This window comes from Mustela nigripes, chromosome 9, assembly GCF_022355385.1.
Source record: "Mustela nigripes isolate SB6536 chromosome 9, MUSNIG.SB6536, whole genome shotgun sequence".
NCBI classification, from domain to species: domain Eukaryota; kingdom Metazoa; phylum Chordata; class Mammalia; order Carnivora; family Mustelidae; genus Mustela; species Mustela nigripes.
In genome coordinates this window covers 935,720-955,308 of record NC_081565.1, presented here as the reverse complement: position 1 = coordinate 955,308, position 19,589 = coordinate 935,720, and the positions used below count along the sequence as shown (strand labels likewise).

The window sequence follows — 19,589 nt, the reverse complement described above, 5'->3', positions numbered from 1 at the left end:
GGGGGGGGGGGGGGGGGGGGGGGGGGGGGGGGACAGGAGGGCCGGACGGGGGTGCCGCGGTGCTGCGAGGAGCAGTGTGGCCGGAGGGCAGGGACAGTGAGGGAGTTCTCCCCAACTCCCTCATCCTGAGGCTGGCGCTCGGGCAGCCAGGTGGGTGGCCGGCGGAAGTGGGGTGGGGGAGGAGGGTGGTGTGGGCACCGCAGCCCTGCTGGCTGGAGTCACAACCCTCTGGGTCCCGCCGGTGGCCCAAAGAGCCAGGCACCGCGGCCCTCTTGCCTGTCCCTCTGCCTGGGCGCCCTGTGCCTAGAGACCTAGCTGCAGGTCCTTCCTGGGCCCCTCCTCACACCCCTGCCCTCCGCTGCACTCCTGGGTCCAGCTCTCCTTCATCTGGGAGCAGGATGTCCCCCCAGGGGCATGTTCTTTGCAGAACAGACACATTGTTTTCTTAATTAGGCTCCATGCCTAGCGTGGATACCAGCATAGGGCATAGGGCTTGAACTCACGACCCTGAGATCAACACCTGAGTTGAAGCAAGCATCGGATACCAACGAGCTGAGCCACCCAGGCACCCCAGAACATAGGCATTTTAAAAAAATAACTCCCATAGTCATCTATGTTTAAAAAAAAAAAAAAACCTAGCAAAGATTCTACATTGTAGTAACCAGTAACAAAATACTAAGTCCGATATATTGGGTATTCATGAACCTGGCTCTGTGCTCGACACCTCGTTATACCGTCTCAACACATTCTGACAGCTACCTTCCGAAAGAGCCGTTATCCACAGACGGGGACACTCAGAGAGGTTAAGTGGCTTTCCCGAGCTCCCACAGCCAGCTGGCCGGGGCAGCCTTGGCCTTGAGCTCCGAGTCTCTGACCACACATCTGTGTGCTGAGCCTCCCTGCCTCACTTCGGGCAGCAGCCAGTCCCTAGCAGCTCCCTGGGGTGCGGCCGCTCCTCCCACAGTGGGACACCCCATCGCCATCCTCAGGGCTCACGCAGTCTAGGGTAAGGAGTTGGGGGTCGGCATCATCCACTCTGGAAGTGCAGCATCTGATTGGCCACAGGCCCTGCTCTTCCCCCCCATTTTTTAAAAGATTTATTTATTTTAGAGAAAGAGCGTGCACGGGAGAATGCAGAGGAGGGAGAGAGAATCTCAAGCTCCGCACCCAGCTCAGAGTCTAACTTGGGGCTTGGTCTCACGTATGACCTGAGCCAAAATCATGAGTGAGGCACTCAACCGATGGCGTCACCGGGCACCCCTGATCTTGCCTTGTTCGATGCAGGAGCTGACCGGGTACCCCATGGAGCTGGACAAGCTGCAGAATCTGGTGGATGACTACTGCTCAGAGCTGTCAGACATGACAGTCATGTCCCAGGACGCTATGATGATTACAGATGAGGTCAAGGTGAGCTCAAGCCCCAGGGCTAGGGGTCCCACAGGGCTCCCTCGAAGACCCATCCGGCCCAGGGTCTGCAGGAACACCCCAGACCCACACAGCCTGCCATCAGTGGCTACCCCATGAGCCTGCTCTGCTCACACATGATGGCCCTGGACACAGAGGGTCCCACCAGGCATGGGAGCCTGAAGGGAGACACAGGAGGGAGCTCATCTGGCCCAGGCAGGGACCATCCCGCCGCCCAGTCTGCCTGCCAGTCAGGTATGCTTCATCCTCACGAGGGGACAGCGCACCAAGCCATCTAGCCATCCATGAAGAAATGTCACTACACCATCGGCCTGCACTGCAGAGAGAGGAGTGGGTGACGTGGGGCCATCCTGGTGCACTTACCTGCTCAGGGAGGTGATTCTTTTTATTTAATTTTTTTTAAGATTTTATTTATTTATTTGACAGACAGAGATCACAAGCAGGCAGAGAGACAGGCAGAGAGAGGCGGGGAGGCAGGCTCTCCGCTGAGCAGAGAGCCCGATGCGGGGCTCGATCCCAGGACCCTGGAATCATGATCTGAGCCGAAGGCAGTGGTTTTAACCCACTGAGCCACTCAGGGGCCCCCAGGGAGGCGATCCTTGAGTGGGGCTCTGGAGGTCGGAGATTCCCAAGCCCGGAGGATGAAGGACAACAAAGTCCTGGGGCCTCACCAGGCCAAGGGAGGAGCAAGTGGCCGGAGCAGAGAAGATGCAGAGGAACGGAGTCTGGGAGCGCAGGGAGGCGGACGTGGCGGGCGCTTAGCTCCTGGCCCCCCGCCCAACCTGGAGCTCTGGGAGGAGACACGGGGCCATGGGATCAGGTTTGCACTTCAAAACCAGGCGTGCTCCGGCTGCAGAGACCGAAAAGAACCACAGTCCGGATGCTGGTCGCCTGGGATGGGCAAGTTGTAGCGCTTGGTTCCTAAAGTCAACCGGGCTCAGAAGTCTCTCATGGTCACCCAAAAGAGTCTGGTGCTGAGTGAGATGTGGCTGGGGAGTGGAAGAGCCCCATCCAGGACGCATAGACAGGGGCGGGTGGATGATGGGTTTAGCCACCAAAACAGGACACGTGGGAGGAGACGGGGTTGGGGGACAATAGCAGGTTCCTTCGTAGACACGTGGACTCACTCCCCGTTGAGTGAGTTCTCAGTGGAGCCCGGCAAGGCAGCGGGGAGCGCAGGCACCAAGAGAACTGGGAGCCCCGGGAGAGAGCCCTGAGAGGAGGGTGGGCGGCAGGAAGGCTGCTGAACGCTAGCAGCAGGAGCACCTTAGGAGGACGGGCGCAGCCGAGAGCCTCCAGTGCTATTCCCAGATCTGAGAGCGGGGACTGAAACTGAATGCTGGACTTCCGCCACGGGGGTCCTGGCGAGACGTGACCACGCCCCACCTCCCGTGTCCCCAGATGAACATGCGGCAAGGGGAGGCGACTTTCATCCAGGAACGCAGGGCTCGCGAGAACCGGCTCAATCAGCAGAAAAAGCTGATCGACAAGATCCACACGAAGGAGACCAACGAGAAGTACCGCCGGGTGAGTCCCCGCAGGGCCCGCAGCAGGAGAAGCACTGGGGGCCGCTCCCCGCAGGGCCCGCAGCAGGAGAAGCACTGGGCGCCGCTCCCCAGCAGAGGGCGCTGCTCACCACCTCCTCCTCCTCCTCCTCCTCCTCCTCCTCCTCTTCCTCCTCTTCCTCCTCCTCCTCCCCCCCTTCCCACCAGGGCCGGCGGGACCTGGACTTCCCCTCCAATCTGATGGGTACAGAGACCGTGAAAGGTGAGCGCTCCACTCTCTGCCGCCCCCAGCCAGGGTCCCAAGAGGCCAGCAAGGGCTCAGGCCACCCAGTCAGGTCTCTGTAAGGCCAGGTGCACCTGCAGCGGCCAGGGAGAGAGAGACTCCTGCCTCTCCTGGCTCTACCTGCAGGGGCTGAGTGCCAACAGCCACAGCCCACAGCCTTGGGCTCGCTGCCGAGGTGGCCAGGCCCCCAGCTTCTCCGCTGTTCCATGGTACCCCAGGGCTCCATCCCCCAGCGATTCCCCAGAAGAGACAAGTCCGGCCCCCTGGACCCTTGGGCTGCCTTTGAGAAGCACCGCAAAGCCCCCATACCAGGCTGTTTCTGGATGGAGTCGCCCTGGGGCACCCTGGAAGGGCCAGCTGAGGGGGGGAGCGGGACAAAAGTGCAGGCAGGTCTGATGGGTACTGCCCAGCTCTCTGGCATGCACAGACGTGATTGATGGCCTCGAGCCGAGTTCCCACGCGCTTCCTGAATGCTGGCCACCTTCCCCTCGGCTCTGACCAGTAAGAAAAAGAGAGACCTCCAAGGCAGACATCAAGTACCAGACAGATGTGACCGCTTTGGTGGAGAAAGTGAAGACGGCGGTGCGGTGCTCCCACCTCTGGGTACTGCTCCCTGGCTCTCCTGAGGGAGGGTGGGAGGCAAGGAGCCCCTGCCCCCGCCCAAGGCCGGGCGGAGCCTCCTGAAGGAAGGGACGCAGAGCCGCAGCCCCCACAGCTGAGTGGAGAGCGTGCTGGCGTCTCCGAGTCACATGCCAAGGGCCGCTCCGAGCCTGCTGGGATTCGAGGATCCAAGTGCCAAGACCCCCACCTACAATTCCATCCCTTCCCAAACCCCTAGGACCACACGAGAGGCCACCTCTGCCTGGCCCTTCCGTTTAACCTGATGTGGGTTTATCATCAGTAAGCCTTAGTTCCCGTCCTCAGCCCTGACGTGAGCGTGTCCACCCTCGGACAAGTGGCTCTGAGCGCAGCAGTCTTTGAGAGGCGGCCTCCTCGTCTCTGCTGTGGCCGTCGGCCCTCTCGGCTTGTGGTGGGGGTCCCATGCGCTGACCCGCAGAGAGCACTGGGCCCAGTGCCTGGCCACAGTCACTGTCATCCCAACCATGGGGAGGCGCCCAGAAGAAACCAGTCCCGGTCTTAGGGGGCTTGTGCCCACTGGGCCCACACCCGCTTGCCCCGTTGGCCCCACCAGGACATCGCTGGCCGGTTCCTGGCTCAGAGGAACACCGAGGAGAACCTGGAGCTGCAGACGGAGGACTGTGAGGGGCGGCGGGCGAAGCTGGAGGCTCTGATGAAGAAGCTGGAAGTGGAGCAGGCGGTCCTGAAGTTCCGCGAGACGCCCGCCTCCGCCAGGTAGCCCGCCAGGCCCTGGGGCCCCGGATGGGGCCCTCGAGAACAGCCCGTGTGTGTGGGCCCGGCTCGGAGCCAAGAGCGTCCACTGCCAACAAGCCAGCGGGGCCTGGCAGGTGGACTGGGGGACCCCAGCTGAGGGGCGCCGCACGCCCACATCCGAACTCCGGAGTCCCTGAATTTAGCACATCACCCGGCTCGGGGCGCCTTGGCCCGGAATCTGTGCCACCATCCTCCTCAACAGCTTCAAGTCCGTGGAGAAGAAAATGAAGGACATGCTGAGAGAAGAGGAAGACAGACTGCGGCTAGCCTACGCCAGCACGACCAAGAGCCAGAAACTGCTGCTGACCATCCAGACAGGCATCGACAACCTCTTCATCCGGCTGATTGGCATTGCCCTGCCCACAGCCCAGGTGCCAGCTGTGGGGGTGTGGGGGGGAGCTGTCTGCAGAGGCCCTGGGAGAAGCCAGAGGAGAGATGGGACCCTCCTCCCGGCCCACAGAAAGAAGTGGCGCTCTCCGACAGCCTCGACATGTTCGGCAAGCTGGCGTACTGCGAAGCAAAGCTGCTGCACCTGGCCGACAGAGTGCAGACGCTGTCCATCACCGAGGAGGTAGCTGGAAGCAGCTGGAGGCTGGGCGCGCCCACCGGCCCCCCCGTTCCCCTGGAGCTGACAGTTGCCTGTGCCCTGCAGGTAGACACAAAGGTGAGGGATACCCTAGAGACCTCGACCCTGAAGGAGAAGCACAACACCAGGGTCAGCTTTGAGGACCTGGAGGACGATATGATAGGTACAGCCTCGGGGCTACCCAGCCACGGGGAGGAAGGGAGGAACCAGTGGCAGATGGCTCCCTCTGACCGGGATAGCCTGGAGGCACAGGGTGCAGTGCCACAAGGACTGGGAGGGTGTATCCCCCGCACCCACGGGATTAGAATTTAGGTAAGTGACTTAGTGAGGACACAGAGAGGCTGATGCCATTGAAAGGAGAATTTGTAGCATCTCCTGACATGTGGGAGCATCACTGCCTTCGGGGAGTCCAGGGAGGAGTGAGGGAACGGCCTAGGCCAGAGCCTTTCTTGGAGTTTCTGCAGGAAAGAGCGGGTGATGGCCAGGGCAGACAGCTTCCCAGGGGCTGAGTGAGTGATGCTGGCGGCCTGTCGGAGGGTGCTGGCGGCCTTGCGTGCAGGGGCTGTCCCCAGTTGCCTGGTGCCCGACCCTGTGTTGATTTAGCGGGAGAATATTGGCTTGGTGTGCGAGTTTGATGAGGAAGGGGGTTGGGAGGGGCGCCTGGGGGGTGCTCAGTGGGTTAAGCCTCTGCCTTCGGCGCAGGTCAGGGTCTCGGGGTCCTGGCTCTCTGCGGGGCGGGGAGCCTGCTTCACCCTGCCCCTGCCTGCCCATCCACCTGCTTCTGATCGCTCTCTGTGTCAGATAAAGACTTAAAAAAAAGAAAAGGGGGCCGGGCCGGGGGAGTGGGCTCTGAATCGGTCTGTTTGCAAGCGGCCGGCCTTCGGCCTCGGCAAGAATGGGCCCTCCGAGTGGCAGCCTCTGTCCCCAAGCCCGTAAGGCCCCTAATGCCAGCGCACCAGGCAGAGCGGAATTAAGAGAAAGTGGCCAGAACGTGGCCCCGGGAGGCAGGCGGGCGCCCTCCTCCTCGCGCTCCGTTCCAGAAACCTTCCAGTTCGCGGACGTGGACCACAGCTACGTGCCCTCGCGCGCCGAGATCAAGCGGCAGGCCCAGCGGCTGCTGGAGGGCCGGCTCAGGGCGGCCAAGAAGAGGAGGAAGTAGCCCCCGCCCCACCCCGCCGGCTCTTCGGACTCAAATAAACATTTTTCCAGGACGGCTGGGGACACCGGGGACAGTGTGGGCGCGAACCCGGCGGCCGCGGACGTGGGGGTCGCGCTGGGAAGCGGGCGGAAAAGTGGGGCATTGGGGGTGGGTCCGGCTGAGGGGTGAGTCGGGGTGGGCCCCGCGAGGACGCGGACGGGCGTGAGGCCCACCCCGAAAGCAGGGGGACAGCTCCGAGGACCGGCCGGCCGACGTGGCCGCCCGCCGCCGCCGCCGCCGCCGCCGCCCGCGCCCTCTCGCGCATGCGCGCGCCCAACGCCGCCGCCCGGCCGGGGCCCTCGCCGCGCTCCTCGGCGCCAAGAGCGCCTCACTCGCGTGTCGCTGCGCATGCGCGCGCCCTCTTGGCCCTCGCGGCGCCCCGTAGCCGCGCGCCTCGTCGAGCCAGGGCCAAGATGGCGGTTCTGACAGGCGGAGGGTGGCCGCGCCGGGGGTCGCTGGGGCCGGAGCGGAACCGCCGCGGCTGAGCCCCTGAGCCGCCCTCGAGGCAGGCGCCCGGCCGCCGGGACCCAGGACATGGTGCGATCCGCGCCAGGCCGCCGCCGCCGCCGCCGCCGCTGAGCTCGCGGGCCGCGCCGGGCTCGAACGGGGGAGCGGGAAGATGTTTTCCGCGCTCAAGAAGCTGGTGGGGTCGGAGCAGGCCCCGGGCCGCGACAAGAACATCCCCGCCGGGCTGCAGTCCATGAACCAGGCGCTGCAGAGGCGCTTCGCCAAAGGCGTGCAGTACAACAGTGAGTGCGGGCCGGCGCGCGGGCCTCCCGCCCGGGGACGTGGGAAGTGGGCTCCGAGGGCCCGGGCGGAGGACGGCGCTGCCCGCGGGGTCCGCAGGCCCGGCCTCGGCGACTGGGACTTGGCGGAGCCCAGGTCGCGCCCCCGGGGCCTCGCGGTCTGCGGGGGCTGTGGCAGGTCCTGCTCGTCTGTGCTGCGGCTCTGCTGCGCCCTTACCTGTGGCGGGTACTCTAGGGGCCTTCACTTGGGGTCGGGAGTTGACGCCGGGCCGGAGACGAGGTCCGGGAGGACCCCAGGGGTGGAGGGCGGGCGCCTCAGACCGCGGGGTCCCTCCCGAGGAGCGGAGCGCGGGGAGCAATCCGTGCGCTCCGTTCGCACGGTGCAGTGCGTCCAGGCGGTTCCCGGTGCGCTCGGCGCGGCCCTGATGGGCCCGGATAACCTCGCCTAACGGCGGTTCTTACATAACGTGGGGAGAGCTCTGTGGTCGGTGACGCTTGAGGGGGTGGGGGGCTCCGCGTCGGAGAACCACGTGACAGCCTGCCCAGGAGCCCCGAGATCCAGCGGCCCGGGCGGTGTGAGCCTTGGGGTTTTTCCTCGTAGGCTTCCTGTTCGGTCTGCAGGGAATGTCGTCTGCGCCACATATGCCTGCCCCACCCCCTCCCCCGTCTTCGGAGCATTTGGGGGGGATATATTTGGAAAAGGCTCCAGAAGGCAGGACTCTCTACTGTAGGAGACTTTTCTTCCCTGACGGAGGGAGCAGTTATTTTCAGCTGCCCCCAGAGCCCAGGACGTTTCCAGGCCTGTGATCAATTATGCAGACTGGGCAGCTCCCGGACGCACCGTTCTCTTGACCTCTCGCTGTCCTTTCCTAGCGTTATTTAAACGCTTTTTATGTTGTTCTCGGCGTTGCTGCAAGATTTTGGACGCCTCCCTGCCCCTCCCTTTGCTACTTTAAGGGGAGCTTTTGGTCCCTGCGGTGGCCTATTTAGTCAGTAATGCACAACAGGAAGAAACCAATTAGGAGGGTCTCTGTGTGGGTTTAGAAGAGAGGTCGTTGTCGGCGTATGTGCCCCACCGTTTTGCATGTGTTTCTTCACATTCAGAGAAGAGAATGGCAAGTCAGAATACTCACGTGTCCAAACCCGGAGGATCTACATTTGGAGTCCCTCATTCACTTTTATTACTTAACGGTATTGTTTTCAACTTGGTCCTAGTCTTGTGGAATCAGAGCTGGAAACTGAATTTTTCACCTTCTGGAAAGCACTCGGAGAGGCACATCGCCTAGCCTTGGGTGGTCAAAGACGGGTGGGGGTGCGCGGTAGACTTATCCCGGAGAAGTAAGCCCAGTCTCCGGGAGCTGGGAGGACAGGCTGTGATTCCCTAGGACTCCCGGAAAGGGGGTGAGATGGAGAGAAGTTACATTAGAGGGAGGTTGTCTCTGTAGTTGGACGATACGCAGCTTTGAAACTTTCTGATAGACTTTGTTTATTTTCCAAAATAGCTTGCTTAGGAGAAACGAACCAGCAATCTGAGGACTACAGATGCAGGATTTTTGTAGGAAAGAGCTGCTGACGTCCAAGTGTAGATCCCTTGTTCTCTTGGGGCAGACAAGTCGTCTCCTTTTAAATGGCTCTGACACAGAAGTGCTCAGGTCACATGCGGGAGCCCAGCATACACATCAAATTTAGAATCAAAATCTGAGTGGAGCCCTGGACCATAGTTACAGTTTGAAAGTTACTTGCATTCAAAGTGGAAGAGTGTTGCCTAACCGGGTCTATCCTTTCTACCACCACTGGACACAATTTCTTCACCCTGTTTGGTGAAGAAGCCTTAACTGGGGCAACTTCCCAAGTGAGGAAGTACCATCCCTAATGGAGCTGGTCAGGAGTGCCCTTGCTCAGGCCAGCTTTCCTCACTCACAGAGAAAGCCTCCAGACACTGGGACAGCAGAGTCCTGGCCAGGTGGCTCTCAGCACTAGAATTTAAAAATAGACTTAAGCACTCCTTCACTAAGAAACCTTTTGAAAGGTTGATATCAGGATAAGAGCACTTTTCCAGGGTAGGAAGGAAATAGCTTTAAGATTATCAAGATTCTGTGAACAGACAAGTCATGTTTGAAAAAGAACCAAAGAGAACCTCTAGGCATGAAAACTACGGTCGTGAAAATCAAAGTCAGCAAACAGGTGCGGCAGCGTCATAACCAGTCTAAGGAGAGAGTTGGTGCTGGAAGAGAGATGTGCAAGCCCAGAAATGAAGCAGATTCCAGCACACCCAGCGGGGCTTTCAGACAGAATAGCACGAATGGGGAAGAAGCGGTATTGGAGGGAATGAAGACTGGGGATTTTCCAGAATTCATGAAATACGTGAAGCTCCCAAGAAGTCCATGTCCAGAGTTTTTAAAAACATGCATAGCTAGACACATCATCAGGCATTTTCGGAACATCAGGACGCCTGGGTTGCTCAGTTGGTTGAGCGTCTGACTTGTGATCTTGGTTCAGGTCGTGAGATCGAGCCGCATGCGGGGCCCTGTGCTCAGTGGGGAGGCTGCTTGAGATTCTCTCTCTCATCCTCCCTCTGCACTGCCCCTGCCATGAAGGGACAAACAAACAGTGTTCAGAGAGCCCGGCATCACCCTAGCTGAGACAGCGTGGAAGCAAGGGTGCTCGGCTTGCTTCCTGCACATGGTAAACTCCGGTGCCGGACAGAGGAGGAAAACGCAAGAAGCAGGGTAGCCATCCAGTCCTGCCCGTGCGCACAGACCTAATAACCTAGTGAGAGGTCAGGAAATGAGCACAGGAAAAGCATCAGAATATTAATAACAAACCATTGCACTGAGACCAAGTCAGACTCCCCAAGAATGCCAGGGTTAGGAGAGATGATAGTTTGTGCTTTACTGTGGATTAAAGGAGACGCAGCATTATAGCCTCAATGGGTCCAAGAAACAGACCTGATAAAATTCAACTCCCATTCATGATTTACAGAAAATGAGAAGAGGTTAGGATTTTATTTTTATTTATTTATTTTTTAAAGATTTTCTTTCTTAATTTGGCAGAGACACAGCAAGAGAGGGAACACAAGCAGGGAGATTGGGAGAGGGAGAAGCAGGCTTCCCGCCAAGCAGGGAGCCCGACACGGGGCTCCATCCCAGGACCCTGGGATCAAGACCTGAGCCGAAGGCAGACGCTTAACAACTGAACCACCAGGCGCCCCTAAGGTTTTATTTTTAAGTAATCTCCACACCTAACAAGGGGCTCGAACCCACGACTCTGAAATCAAGAGTCACCTGCTCCACTGACAGAGCCAGGTTCTTAGTGTTGCAGACGACAGCCAGAGCCCTTGTGATGAATGTGGCTTCAACCCAGACCTTAAAGGGGCCCCGGAGATAAAGTTCCAAGAAACAACGAGCTGCCAGTAGAAGATCAGGAAACACCCAGCAAACATCAGACCTTGGCCTCTGAGGACTTGAGGTTTCACAGAACGTCAAGTCAGTACACCATCCGAAACACTGTGACAGCTTCGAGCGGTGGCAGATGGTGGCCGCCCTTAGGGCCGGGACCTCCGAGGGTGTGTATAAACAGATGAGCGTGTGTCCGCCGGAGGCTCACGTCGTGTGGACGCTGCTTCGGTGGAAGGAGTCAGTATGCATGATATGTCCCAGAGATCAAAGAGGGCTGAAAATAAAAGCAGGAATTGGTACAAAAGGGCCAGGCAGATTTGAAAAGGAAACTGCTCCGGAAAGCGAAGAAAAGGTAAGAAACTGTGGCCGTGAAATGAGAACACAGTGCTGTAGCAGGCGGAGCGCGGAGAGCACGAGGTGCGGCTCCAGCCGCTCCCAGCAAGGTCTGGGGGCTGGTGCTTGTCCTGCCCTCAGCCTGGCCAGGGTTGTCTTGGGGGCAGGAGCCTGCCGCCCCCACCCCCCCCGGGGGTCAGCTGCACGTGGTCTGTCCCCCTCATCCTCACTGAACGAGGGCAGAGGCCCCGGCGTCAGGGGACTCCCCGAGACTGGCATGCTTGCCGCAGGGGGTTCAGGCTCCCGCCAGGGACCCAGGACCTCCCCACAGCTGCGCTCACAGCACAGACATGTCACGTCCTGACCTGTCTCCCAGGTTCTCCTAGGTGTCTGGCTTCTGGCTGGAATCGAGTCTCGATTGCCCAGACCTTGAGGGCAGAGGCCGGGTGTGTTCTGTGTGCGGACATGACGGAAGAGGGGCAGCCCCGAGGTCTGACTGGCCGCGGCCCGAGTGCGTGCCCCGAACACGGAAGCTGGGACTCAGGGAGCCGGGCTGCACTGAGGTGGTTGGCGCCGCCGGTCTCACGGGGAGAGTACTGAGTCTTCAGGAACAGAGGGGCTTTGGGGCACTCGGGGGTGCGAGGAGGGAAAAGCCAGATGGCCTGGGGGCGAGACAGGGCTTCAGGGCAGCTCCACAGTGTCCTCGCCCAGCCCCAGGGCATGAAGCGCCATCCCCCGTCCACAGGGCTGCGCCAGGCGATCCAGGAACCTGGCAGCCCGTCCCTCGGGCTGCCCATCTGCACGTCTTCTCAAGCCAGAACCTTCCCCGGGGGCCCACCCCATCACCATGGTCATCAGCGTTGCTCCCATCCTCACCCCTGGCCCCGCCCACCGGCTCTCCATGGCATTCCTGACTGCTCTTCGTCTTTCTAGAACAAACCGGACCATGGCACTCTTCTACTAAATGCCATGCCATCTCGGAGCTGGCAGGAGGACCGCACCCCTGCACGGTGCTGCGGGACTGGGCCCCCACCTGCCCGGCGTCCACGCACTCAGGCGTGGTCACCACCGGGTGTGTGCACCCAGCTCCCAGGCCACCGCATAAATGTGTGCAGCAAGTAAAACCGGATTCTCCTTTGTGTCCTAACCCCGCCTGTGTGGCCTTGAAAATAGTGGCGCTCTGCGGAACTGTGCTAAAAATACCAGGGCTGTGCGAAAGTAGGTTAGAAGCGAGCTACGGAAATCTAGGGAGCCACCCAAGGAGAAGGTCGGCCGCCCCCAGCCCCTCCAGCAGCCTGACCCTGGCCCCGGGAGTCAGGAGTTCACAGGACATCCGGCTCCAGGGGAGACGACTTTCCTGCAGGTGCAAAGTCTGAGTGGGCTGTGGCTCCGTCACCCCACAGCCTGGGGGAGATGCTTCGGGGCCCCCCTCTGCAGAGCAGAGAGGGAGAGCCGAGGCCCGGGCTGGGGGCCGCGACCCCTTGGGTGTCTCCCAGCCGCTCAGCCCTAGTGCCCTGCACTTCCCTGCTCGCAGGCCACGTTCTGTGCAAAAGCGAGCGTGTGTGGCGTAAGCGAGCGTGTGTGGCGTGCAGCTCCCTTGCCGGAGTTCGAGTTCTCTGCGGGTCTGATTTGCTTCCCTACTCTGTCCTGTTCTCAGTGAAGATCGTGATCCGCGGGGACAGGAACACGGGCAAGACCGCGCTGTGGCACCGGCTTCAGGGCAAGAACTTTGTGGAGGAGTACATCCCCACGCAGGAGATCCAGGTCACCAGCATCCACTGGAGCTACAAAAGTGAGGGCCGGGGGCGGGCGAGAGGCGGGGTTGGGGGGCAGGCACGGTGCCCCTCACGTGGGGGGGGGGGGGGGGTGGTTCTCATGGATCCTCCCGCGGTCTGGCTCCTTGGAGACCCTGCCCCAGTATCCCCAGCTGCGGTGTCACCTGGGACACCCTGTGGATGTGAGGGAGCCTCCTTAAACTCAGAGGCACTACGATGGGGGCACTCGCTAGAGCTTCTCCTAGGTTGCCCTCAAACCACCACCACCCCAGGGGCAGACAAGGTGGCGAGGGAGGGTCCTCCACGGCCGGAGCCGTGGCAAAGGCCCCCTCTCAATTCTAGAGACCACCGAAGGGCACAGAGTTCAGGTTTAACACGGGAGACATCTGGGGGAGTCATAGGCTGGTGCTTCCTGCTGCCACCGGCCCTGGCCCACACGTGCTCCACCAGCAGGAGGGACCCCTCAGCCCCTTCGAGCCGCAGGCTTTCCCTCTACACGATTGCCTGATGGCCAAAACGAGCCGTGTCCTGCAGCCCCACGGGCAGCGGACAGTTGCTTTGCATGTTCAGAAACCATGAAAGTAAAAGTCCTTTGAGCCATTTCAAACATCCTTTTTACTGACAAAAAGATGTAGTTGTAACAGGACACACGGGCCTGTAGAAGTTGTGACTCCCAGTGAGTGATGGCCCAGCCCCATCCCAGGACAGCTGCACGGGCCAGCACCACCCCAGCTCACCAGCGGGGGGCTGGCGGAGCCTTAGGGCAGCTCCCCTGGCACCCTTCCCAGTTGGGATAGTGGCAGCGTGCTTTTGTGCCCTCAGCTTGGGGACAGGTGCATGGTGGGCCTCCACCTGCCCCTCAGAACCATGGGGATGGAGGGGTGAGCCCACTGTCCTTGTACTTGGACCTGCCGCCAGGAGCTGTGGCACATGCCCTGGGCCCAGGTGGGCTGTTCACAGGGTCTGCTCCCTGGGTCCCGGCACCTGTCCCAGTTAGAGAACCGCCCAGGAGGGTCTAAGAGTCTCCTCCCGTGCAGAGTGAGCAGAGCGCGAGAAGAGCCGGCTTCTGGGAAAGCCGGCGGTGAGCCGTCCTGACGGCCTGCGAAAGCGCCCGCCCCCCAGGCTTCGGTGGAAGCTCAGTGCCGGCAGCCGGCCGCAGAGGGCTGACCTCCTGCGGACAGAGTTGAGGCTGGGCACTGGACACGAATCAGGCCCATGGAGGCCTGTCCCCGCACCCGGAGCCTGCTCCCCAGGCGCCCCTGCAGAGGTGGCCTCAGCTGTTGCACCCGGCTGGGGGTGAGCCCCAGAAACACCTACTGGACACGGGGAGACTGCCAGCCGCAGACAGGCCAGGGCTGTCCAGTGCAGCCTGAGGAGAAGCCTAACATAGGGCGGCACCTCGTTGCCTTCCGGGGAGGGAGGCCGCGGCTGCGAAGGCCGCACGCGGCAGCGGGTGTCCTTGGCCAAGGTGCTGAGGGAGGAGCCTGAGGTCTCCTGGCGGGGGACCCACGCTGGAAGAGTGGGACCACACAGCAACACCTGGGCGGCCCCTAAGAGCCCAGGTGGGACCAGAAGGCCAAAGGTCACGTTGGACACTAATCTTCATGTCTCTCCCTATTTTAGCCACTGACGATATCGTGAAGGTTGAAGTCTGGGACGTAGTTGACAAAGGTAAATCCTGTGCGCATCATGAGTCCTTTTCCCCGATGCTTTATTCATCTGTGAGCAGAAGCCTTCCTCGCCGCCACCCCCCGAGTGTGGCCACTTTGTTGGCGCGTGTCCTGGCGTCTCCAGCACGCAGGTCTCTGCGTTCCCATCACACTGGCTGTGGACGCCGAGTTGTGCGACCAGAAGGGCCGCTCGCCAGAGCAGCGGGGCTGTCAGAGCCCTGGGCCTGGAGCCGCGCCCTCCTGTGTCCGGGCTGGCGGGGGCCGGACGCTCAGCGAGCCGTCGGGACCGCAGCCTCTGCCGTTCAGAAACGCGTTCCACCCTTGGAGGCAGCACACGGCAGAGGGGCGCGGACCGGGCACAGCTGGGGGCTGCCCCCCTGCCCCCCACCGCCCAGAGCCGAGGACCAGCTTGTTGGCTTCCGAAGCCACCCCCACCCCCGGGGGCCGCGTGCCCCTCGGACTCCTGCGCTCAGGCTTCGGAGTCTCCGCTCCCACAGGGAAGCCCTGGGCCTCTGGGCCCGGCCCGTGTGCGCCTGGTGGTGAGGGGCACGCGGCCTCCTTCGGCCCTTCCTACCCCCTTCACTCTCGGGCCTTGAGCCCATGTTCCCCCCCAGGTGCGCTGTGCGGCCCCCTGTGCTGCTGAGCGTGCTCTGACCTCCGACCTCTGACGTGGGAGGCTTGCTGTCACTGCGTGTCCTCCAGTGAGAAGGACGGTGGTTGCTGGGGCAGAATGTGCCCACCCCCTGACCTCCCCGGGTTCTCGGGAGGCGGGTTTAGGTTCCCAGGACGGGTGGAGCTGCTGCCGCCGGGACGCCTTCAGCCCGTGGGGGCCTATGGGGGCCTCATGCTCCAGACCTGGGCCCGCAGCACTCTGCGGCCTGGTTACTGCTGTGGTTTGAGGGGAAGCCTCCGTGCCCAGGGGGCCCCCCTCCTGGAGCACTGCCCGCCCCCTTCCCGGCCTCCGCTCCATCAGTTGGGGTGGGATACAGGTTTCCAGGGTGGAGTCCATACCTGGGGGACAGGGCCCCTTTCGATGAGCGTGTGCCGTCGTCACTGCTGGGAAGTGTCCTGCACTACACCGGAGATGCCGCTCGCCCCACGGGTCGTGGGTGCGCCCGCCCCATGTGTGGGGACGCATGCCACGTGTGGGGACGGCAGGGGCTGGGATCGCTTGGCCTGGCAGCGCACAGTGTCCCACGGGGGCGCAGAGAGGGCCGGGGCAGGGCGGCACCGCAGTGGAATGTCCCAGGCTTGTGTGTGAGCACGCAGTGACCACCTGGTCCCCTCCGGTGAGACAGAGAAGCCCACTCCTCCCCGCTCCGGCCGCTCGCCTGCTGGACAGGGTCTGAGCGCCACACACAGCAGCAGAGGGCGTCTTTGAGAGTTGGTGGCAGCGGAGGCTGAGGTCCTGGTGAGCAGCAGGCAAGGGGGCACGGGGCGAGGCCCGGAGAGTCTTGAGAACCTGCACCCCAAAAAGAGAGAGCCCTGGGGAGTAGCCTCGCGTCGCCCGGGCAGTGGTAGCCCCGAGACGGTGGGTGGCCCTGGAGGCCCTGTGGCCCCAGAGCAGGCGTCGTCCTGGGGGCTGCTGACCTGGGACAGCCCCAGAGGGCTGAGAGGGTCAGAAACAAACGCAGTTATTGGGGGGAAGGGAGGGCTTTCTTACTCTGCCCAGGCCGTTCCTCAGACTGAGGGGCCCTGGGATCCCCAGGGTGACAGACTGTCCTTCCTCCCTGCTTGGAAATACCTCGGAGCCCAGGGGCAGGGAGCACGGGTTGGGAGCCCTTTATCCTCCGGAGTTGCTAGAGCTGCCCCGGGCCTCAGCCCAGCCCAGGGAGCCCCTGTGGCCCCACAGGCAGCACCTGGGAGACTGGGCTGGGCTAGCCTGTGCCAGCGAGGGAAGGAAGTGCCCACGTTTGAATCAGGGCTGGCTCGCTGAGCACCCCGCTGAGCCCTGCTGGGCACCTTCCGGCTTAGGCCAAGCTGTTGGAACCCGTCAGGGCCTCTCTCCGGGGGTCTCGGTGGGGCTGTGGCCCCTTCCTCCACCAGCAGTGTTGCTCCAGCACCAGTTATGTGGCCGGGTCACCCCGTTAGACAGGTGTGGTGCCTGCTGGAGCCGGGAGCGGGACAGTGAACTGTTCCCCCTGGGGCTGCGGTTCCCCCGTAACTGTCGTCTGTCTTCTAACAAGGGAAGTCCAGGAGGCGAGGGGATGGCTTGAAGGTGGAGAACGACCCCCAGGAGGTGGGTAAGCTGTGTCCCCTGCCCCCGTGGGGCCCCCCGTTCCAGGAGAGGGTTGGGACTGCCCCGGGACTCTAGTTGGACCAGCTGGCCCCACTGCTCCTGGGGTGCCCTGTGTTGCCCACAGGTGTATTTTGGGGTGGCTGGGCTTGCCTGAGCTGTTAGCGGGGACACCTGCCAGGCCCCGTAATGAGTTTCACCTGAGAGGGATTTAGGTGCACGGGCCCAGTTCTGCAGCCCCAGGCACACGGGCTTGAGTGTGGCCTGAATGAGCCCTGCCGGCAGCCACCAGGCCAACACAAGTCTGAGGCAGATGGGCACCCCTTCCATTCCAGGGGAGCTTTCCCATTGTCTTCCGAGGACCCTGCTCTCTGGGTCCTCCTGCCCGTAGACCGTCTCGGGGTGGTGGGCAGCCTCCTTGCTCCCCTTTAGGGCAGGAAAGTTGGGTGACTGCCTGACCCAGGTCTGTCTGGCCCTTTCTGGGACACCGTGCTGCTGCCACCACACTGCAGCCACACCTGTCTGTGTGCTCTGGAAGGTTCTCTGCCCGCGTCTTCCCCCGGTCTGGATGGGCTTGTTGCAGTGTGGTGGTGGCTGCTCCAGCGCTCTTGTCCCTCTGAGTGCTAGAAGGCTCCTGAGGCTCACAAGGAGGCTGCTGTAGGCTGCTGGAGAAAGCCCCAGGTCAGGGGCGGAGTTGCTGCGGCCTCGAGCCTGGGCTCTTGACTGCTGCAGACCCTGCTAGGCTCAGGTTTCTGACCCCGACTCTCCATGATCTCCTTTACGTAATTTTTGCCAAAATGAAAATAGCCATCACCTTTCGGACTGTGCTTTTCAGCCTTCCCAGGGGGTAGGGCTCAGAGCTGTGGCAGCCTGCCCCGAGCACCATCTCATGCCGGTCGTGTCCCGCCCCTAGGCAGAGTCTGAGATGGCCCTGGACGCCGAGTTCCTGGATGTGTACAAGAACTGTCACGGCGTGGTCATGATGTTCGACATCACCAAGCAGTGGTAAGGGGGCGTGGCTGGAAATAGCCCTGGAGGCCCATAGTGACGTGCCACCTAGAGGGCCACCCCCGCTGTCCAGCAGGTTGGAGTGACCCCAGCATCAGTGCCCGTGCCGGATAATTCCAGGCTATCCGTGGACATCGTGCACACCAGCAGCTCGGCCGCATGGAAGCCGTGCCTGGCCGTCTCCGGGCATGTCCATGAGCACAGACGGGGAGCGTGTGGAGGGCGGGCTGGGCTGGGACAGCACAGGGGCGGGGGGTGGGGTGCGGGGTGCGCACCTTCCACGGCCCCAGAGCCGTTCCTGAAAGTACCATGCAACATTTGGCAAAATCAAGTGGCCGTTTGTTTGGGGTTCCCTAAGACATCCCTGACATTTTTTTACTGAGGCGACGCAGAGCTAAGATCCCAGCAAAAGACTACAGAGCAAGCTGCAAGGGCGAATGAGGGGGTGGCCCAGTGCCAGCTCCCCCGGGGCCCTCCTCGTGGAGTCACATGCGCAGCATGACACACGTGAAGTGCCTTCTCCTAGGGCAGATGGGGACGCTCGATTCCCCAGGCCTGCCTGGCGCCAGCGCTCCCGCCTCCCAGAAGCAAGGCAGGGGAGCCGCTCCTACAGGGTGGGGAGGGGGCACTGTGGGCAGAGAGCACCAGGAGCCCCGGCCCAACGGCCGCCCAGGGCCAGCTTTCCTGCAGGCCTGTCCAGGAACAGTCGGGCCTCCCTGTGGACACTCTGGGGGCGCCGCCGGAGCAGGTGTCTTACAGAATGCCGGAGGAGGAACGGACAGCAGCCTTTGTGGAAACGGCCTATGGGGCCTTCATCCCATTGTCACTGATTTTAAATGTTTATGATTCTTGCGTGTGTAGTCCACGTTCCCCATTGCACACGCGGTGCTGCCATCAGACGCGCTACGTCGCTGGTGGGATCCAGCCAGGTTTTCCCCGGGATGCTCCGTGTTCCCACCTCAGTCTTCAGAGCTCTGGGGTCTTACTGCTGGCTGTATGGAATCTGCTCATGCACGGGGACCCGACAGGGCCTCCCACCAGCCACCCTGGTGCGAAGGGACGCATGCCTGGGTGCCTCCCGTTGTGGGGCGCCCGGTAGCTTGTGCAGGAGAGGCCCCGGGGTGGCGGCAGGCGGTGCGTCGGAAATGTGCAGGGCGGGGTGGGGCAGTCCCGGTGGCGAGAGGGACCGTGCTTGTGCGAGAGGCAGCCAGGCGTCTCTCCTGGGTACACCAGTGTCCCTTCCACCAGGGGACTGGAGGTGGCTTTTCCTGCATGCAGTCTGCTAGAGACACTGCTAGTGGCCTTGCAGTTTCGGGCAGGCCCTCGGCATCATGGAAGCCCTGCAACCTTTGCCGACAGGCAGGAGGCCGGCACAGGGGTGCCCGCTGGGAGACACACGGGGGCTGCAGGGAGAAGCAGCAGGCACCGGTCCGGAGAAGCGAGGGCGGACCGGGGTCCCCGCGCTCAGATGCTGGGCCAGGGGAGCTTGGAGGCCAGGGACTGTGGCCAGCAGCACACTCCATGCAGGTGGCGTCCTCGGTCTATGCTGTGGCTGAGGAGAACAGCTCCAGTGACCCCCCCCCCCAACTGGCCCCCCTCATGGCTCAGCTGGCATTCACAGGGGACAGTGCGGGCCAAAACAAGGCCTGAGCTGCTGGGCCCTGTGGGGCAGAAGAAATAGTAGAGAGACAGGGCCGGAGGGCTGACACCCCTGGCCCCTTGTTAACACTCCCAGGGGGGGCGTGTGAGCCAGAAACAGTCCAGCTTGCTGCCTGGGTGTGCGAGTCCGCGGTTCCTGCTGCAGCCTCCGGGGCGGAGGCACGGCACTCCCTCCCTCGCACACCATCTGGGAGCCCGGGCCTGGAGAGCAAGGCTGTGACTCAGCAAAAGCGCCCCTCGGAGAGCCCCGCGGGCTGCAGCTGTGTTCCACAGGGAGGATGCAAAGACCGCTTGCCTCAGGGACCCCCGCAGGAAGGGAACTGGGAGAAAACTGCAGAAGCAAGGCCTGTTAAAAAAAAAAAATTAAAAAAAAAT

General features: G+C 62.1%; 3 protein-coding genes across 5 annotated transcripts in view; 2 read left to right on the top strand and 1 right to left on the bottom strand.

Moving 5' to 3' along the window:
* The window catches only part of CCDC183 (coiled-coil domain containing 183), a 14,127-nt gene extending 7,503 nt beyond the window's left edge, over positions 1-6,624 (top strand). Inside the window, exons 6-13 of the mRNA XM_059410295.1 lie at positions 1,285-1,407; positions 2,827-2,952; positions 3,138-3,192; positions 3,716-3,816; positions 4,406-4,566; positions 4,808-4,976; positions 5,066-5,354; positions 6,232-6,624. Of these exons, the coding sequence (XP_059266278.1) occupies positions 1,285-1,407; positions 2,827-2,952; positions 3,138-3,192; positions 3,716-3,816; positions 4,406-4,566; positions 4,808-4,976; positions 5,066-5,354; positions 6,232-6,350 (1,143 nt within the window). The 3' untranslated portion in view covers positions 6,351-6,624. The remainder of the gene's footprint in view (positions 1-1,284; positions 1,408-2,826; positions 2,953-3,137; positions 3,193-3,715; positions 3,817-4,405; positions 4,567-4,807; positions 4,977-5,065; positions 5,355-6,231) is intronic.
* Positions 1-7,813, bottom strand: part of LCN15 (lipocalin 15) — a 28,125-nt gene extending 20,312 nt beyond the window's left edge. Inside the window, exon 1 of one of the 2 annotated variants that reach the window (XM_059410293.1) lies at positions 7,353-7,813. The gene's annotated coding sequence lies outside the window, so the exon portion shown is untranslated. The remainder of the gene's footprint in view (positions 1-7,352) is intronic. The other variant, XM_059410292.1, reaches the window with a different exon arrangement.
* RABL6 (RAB, member RAS oncogene family like 6) overlaps positions 6,779-19,589 on the top strand; it is a 20,601-nt gene continuing 7,790 nt past the window's right edge. Inside the window, exons 1-5 of one of the 2 annotated variants that reach the window (XM_059410287.1) lie at positions 6,779-7,138; positions 12,524-12,658; positions 14,265-14,312; positions 16,498-16,550; positions 17,461-17,552. In XM_059410287.1, the coding sequence (XP_059266270.1) occupies positions 7,009-7,138; positions 12,524-12,658; positions 14,265-14,312; positions 16,498-16,550; positions 17,461-17,552 (458 nt within the window). In that variant the 5' untranslated portion in view covers positions 6,779-7,008. Of the gene's footprint in view, positions 7,139-12,523; positions 12,659-14,264; positions 14,313-16,497; positions 16,555-17,460; positions 17,553-19,589 lie in introns of those variants that run through there. The other variant, XM_059410288.1, reaches the window with a different exon arrangement.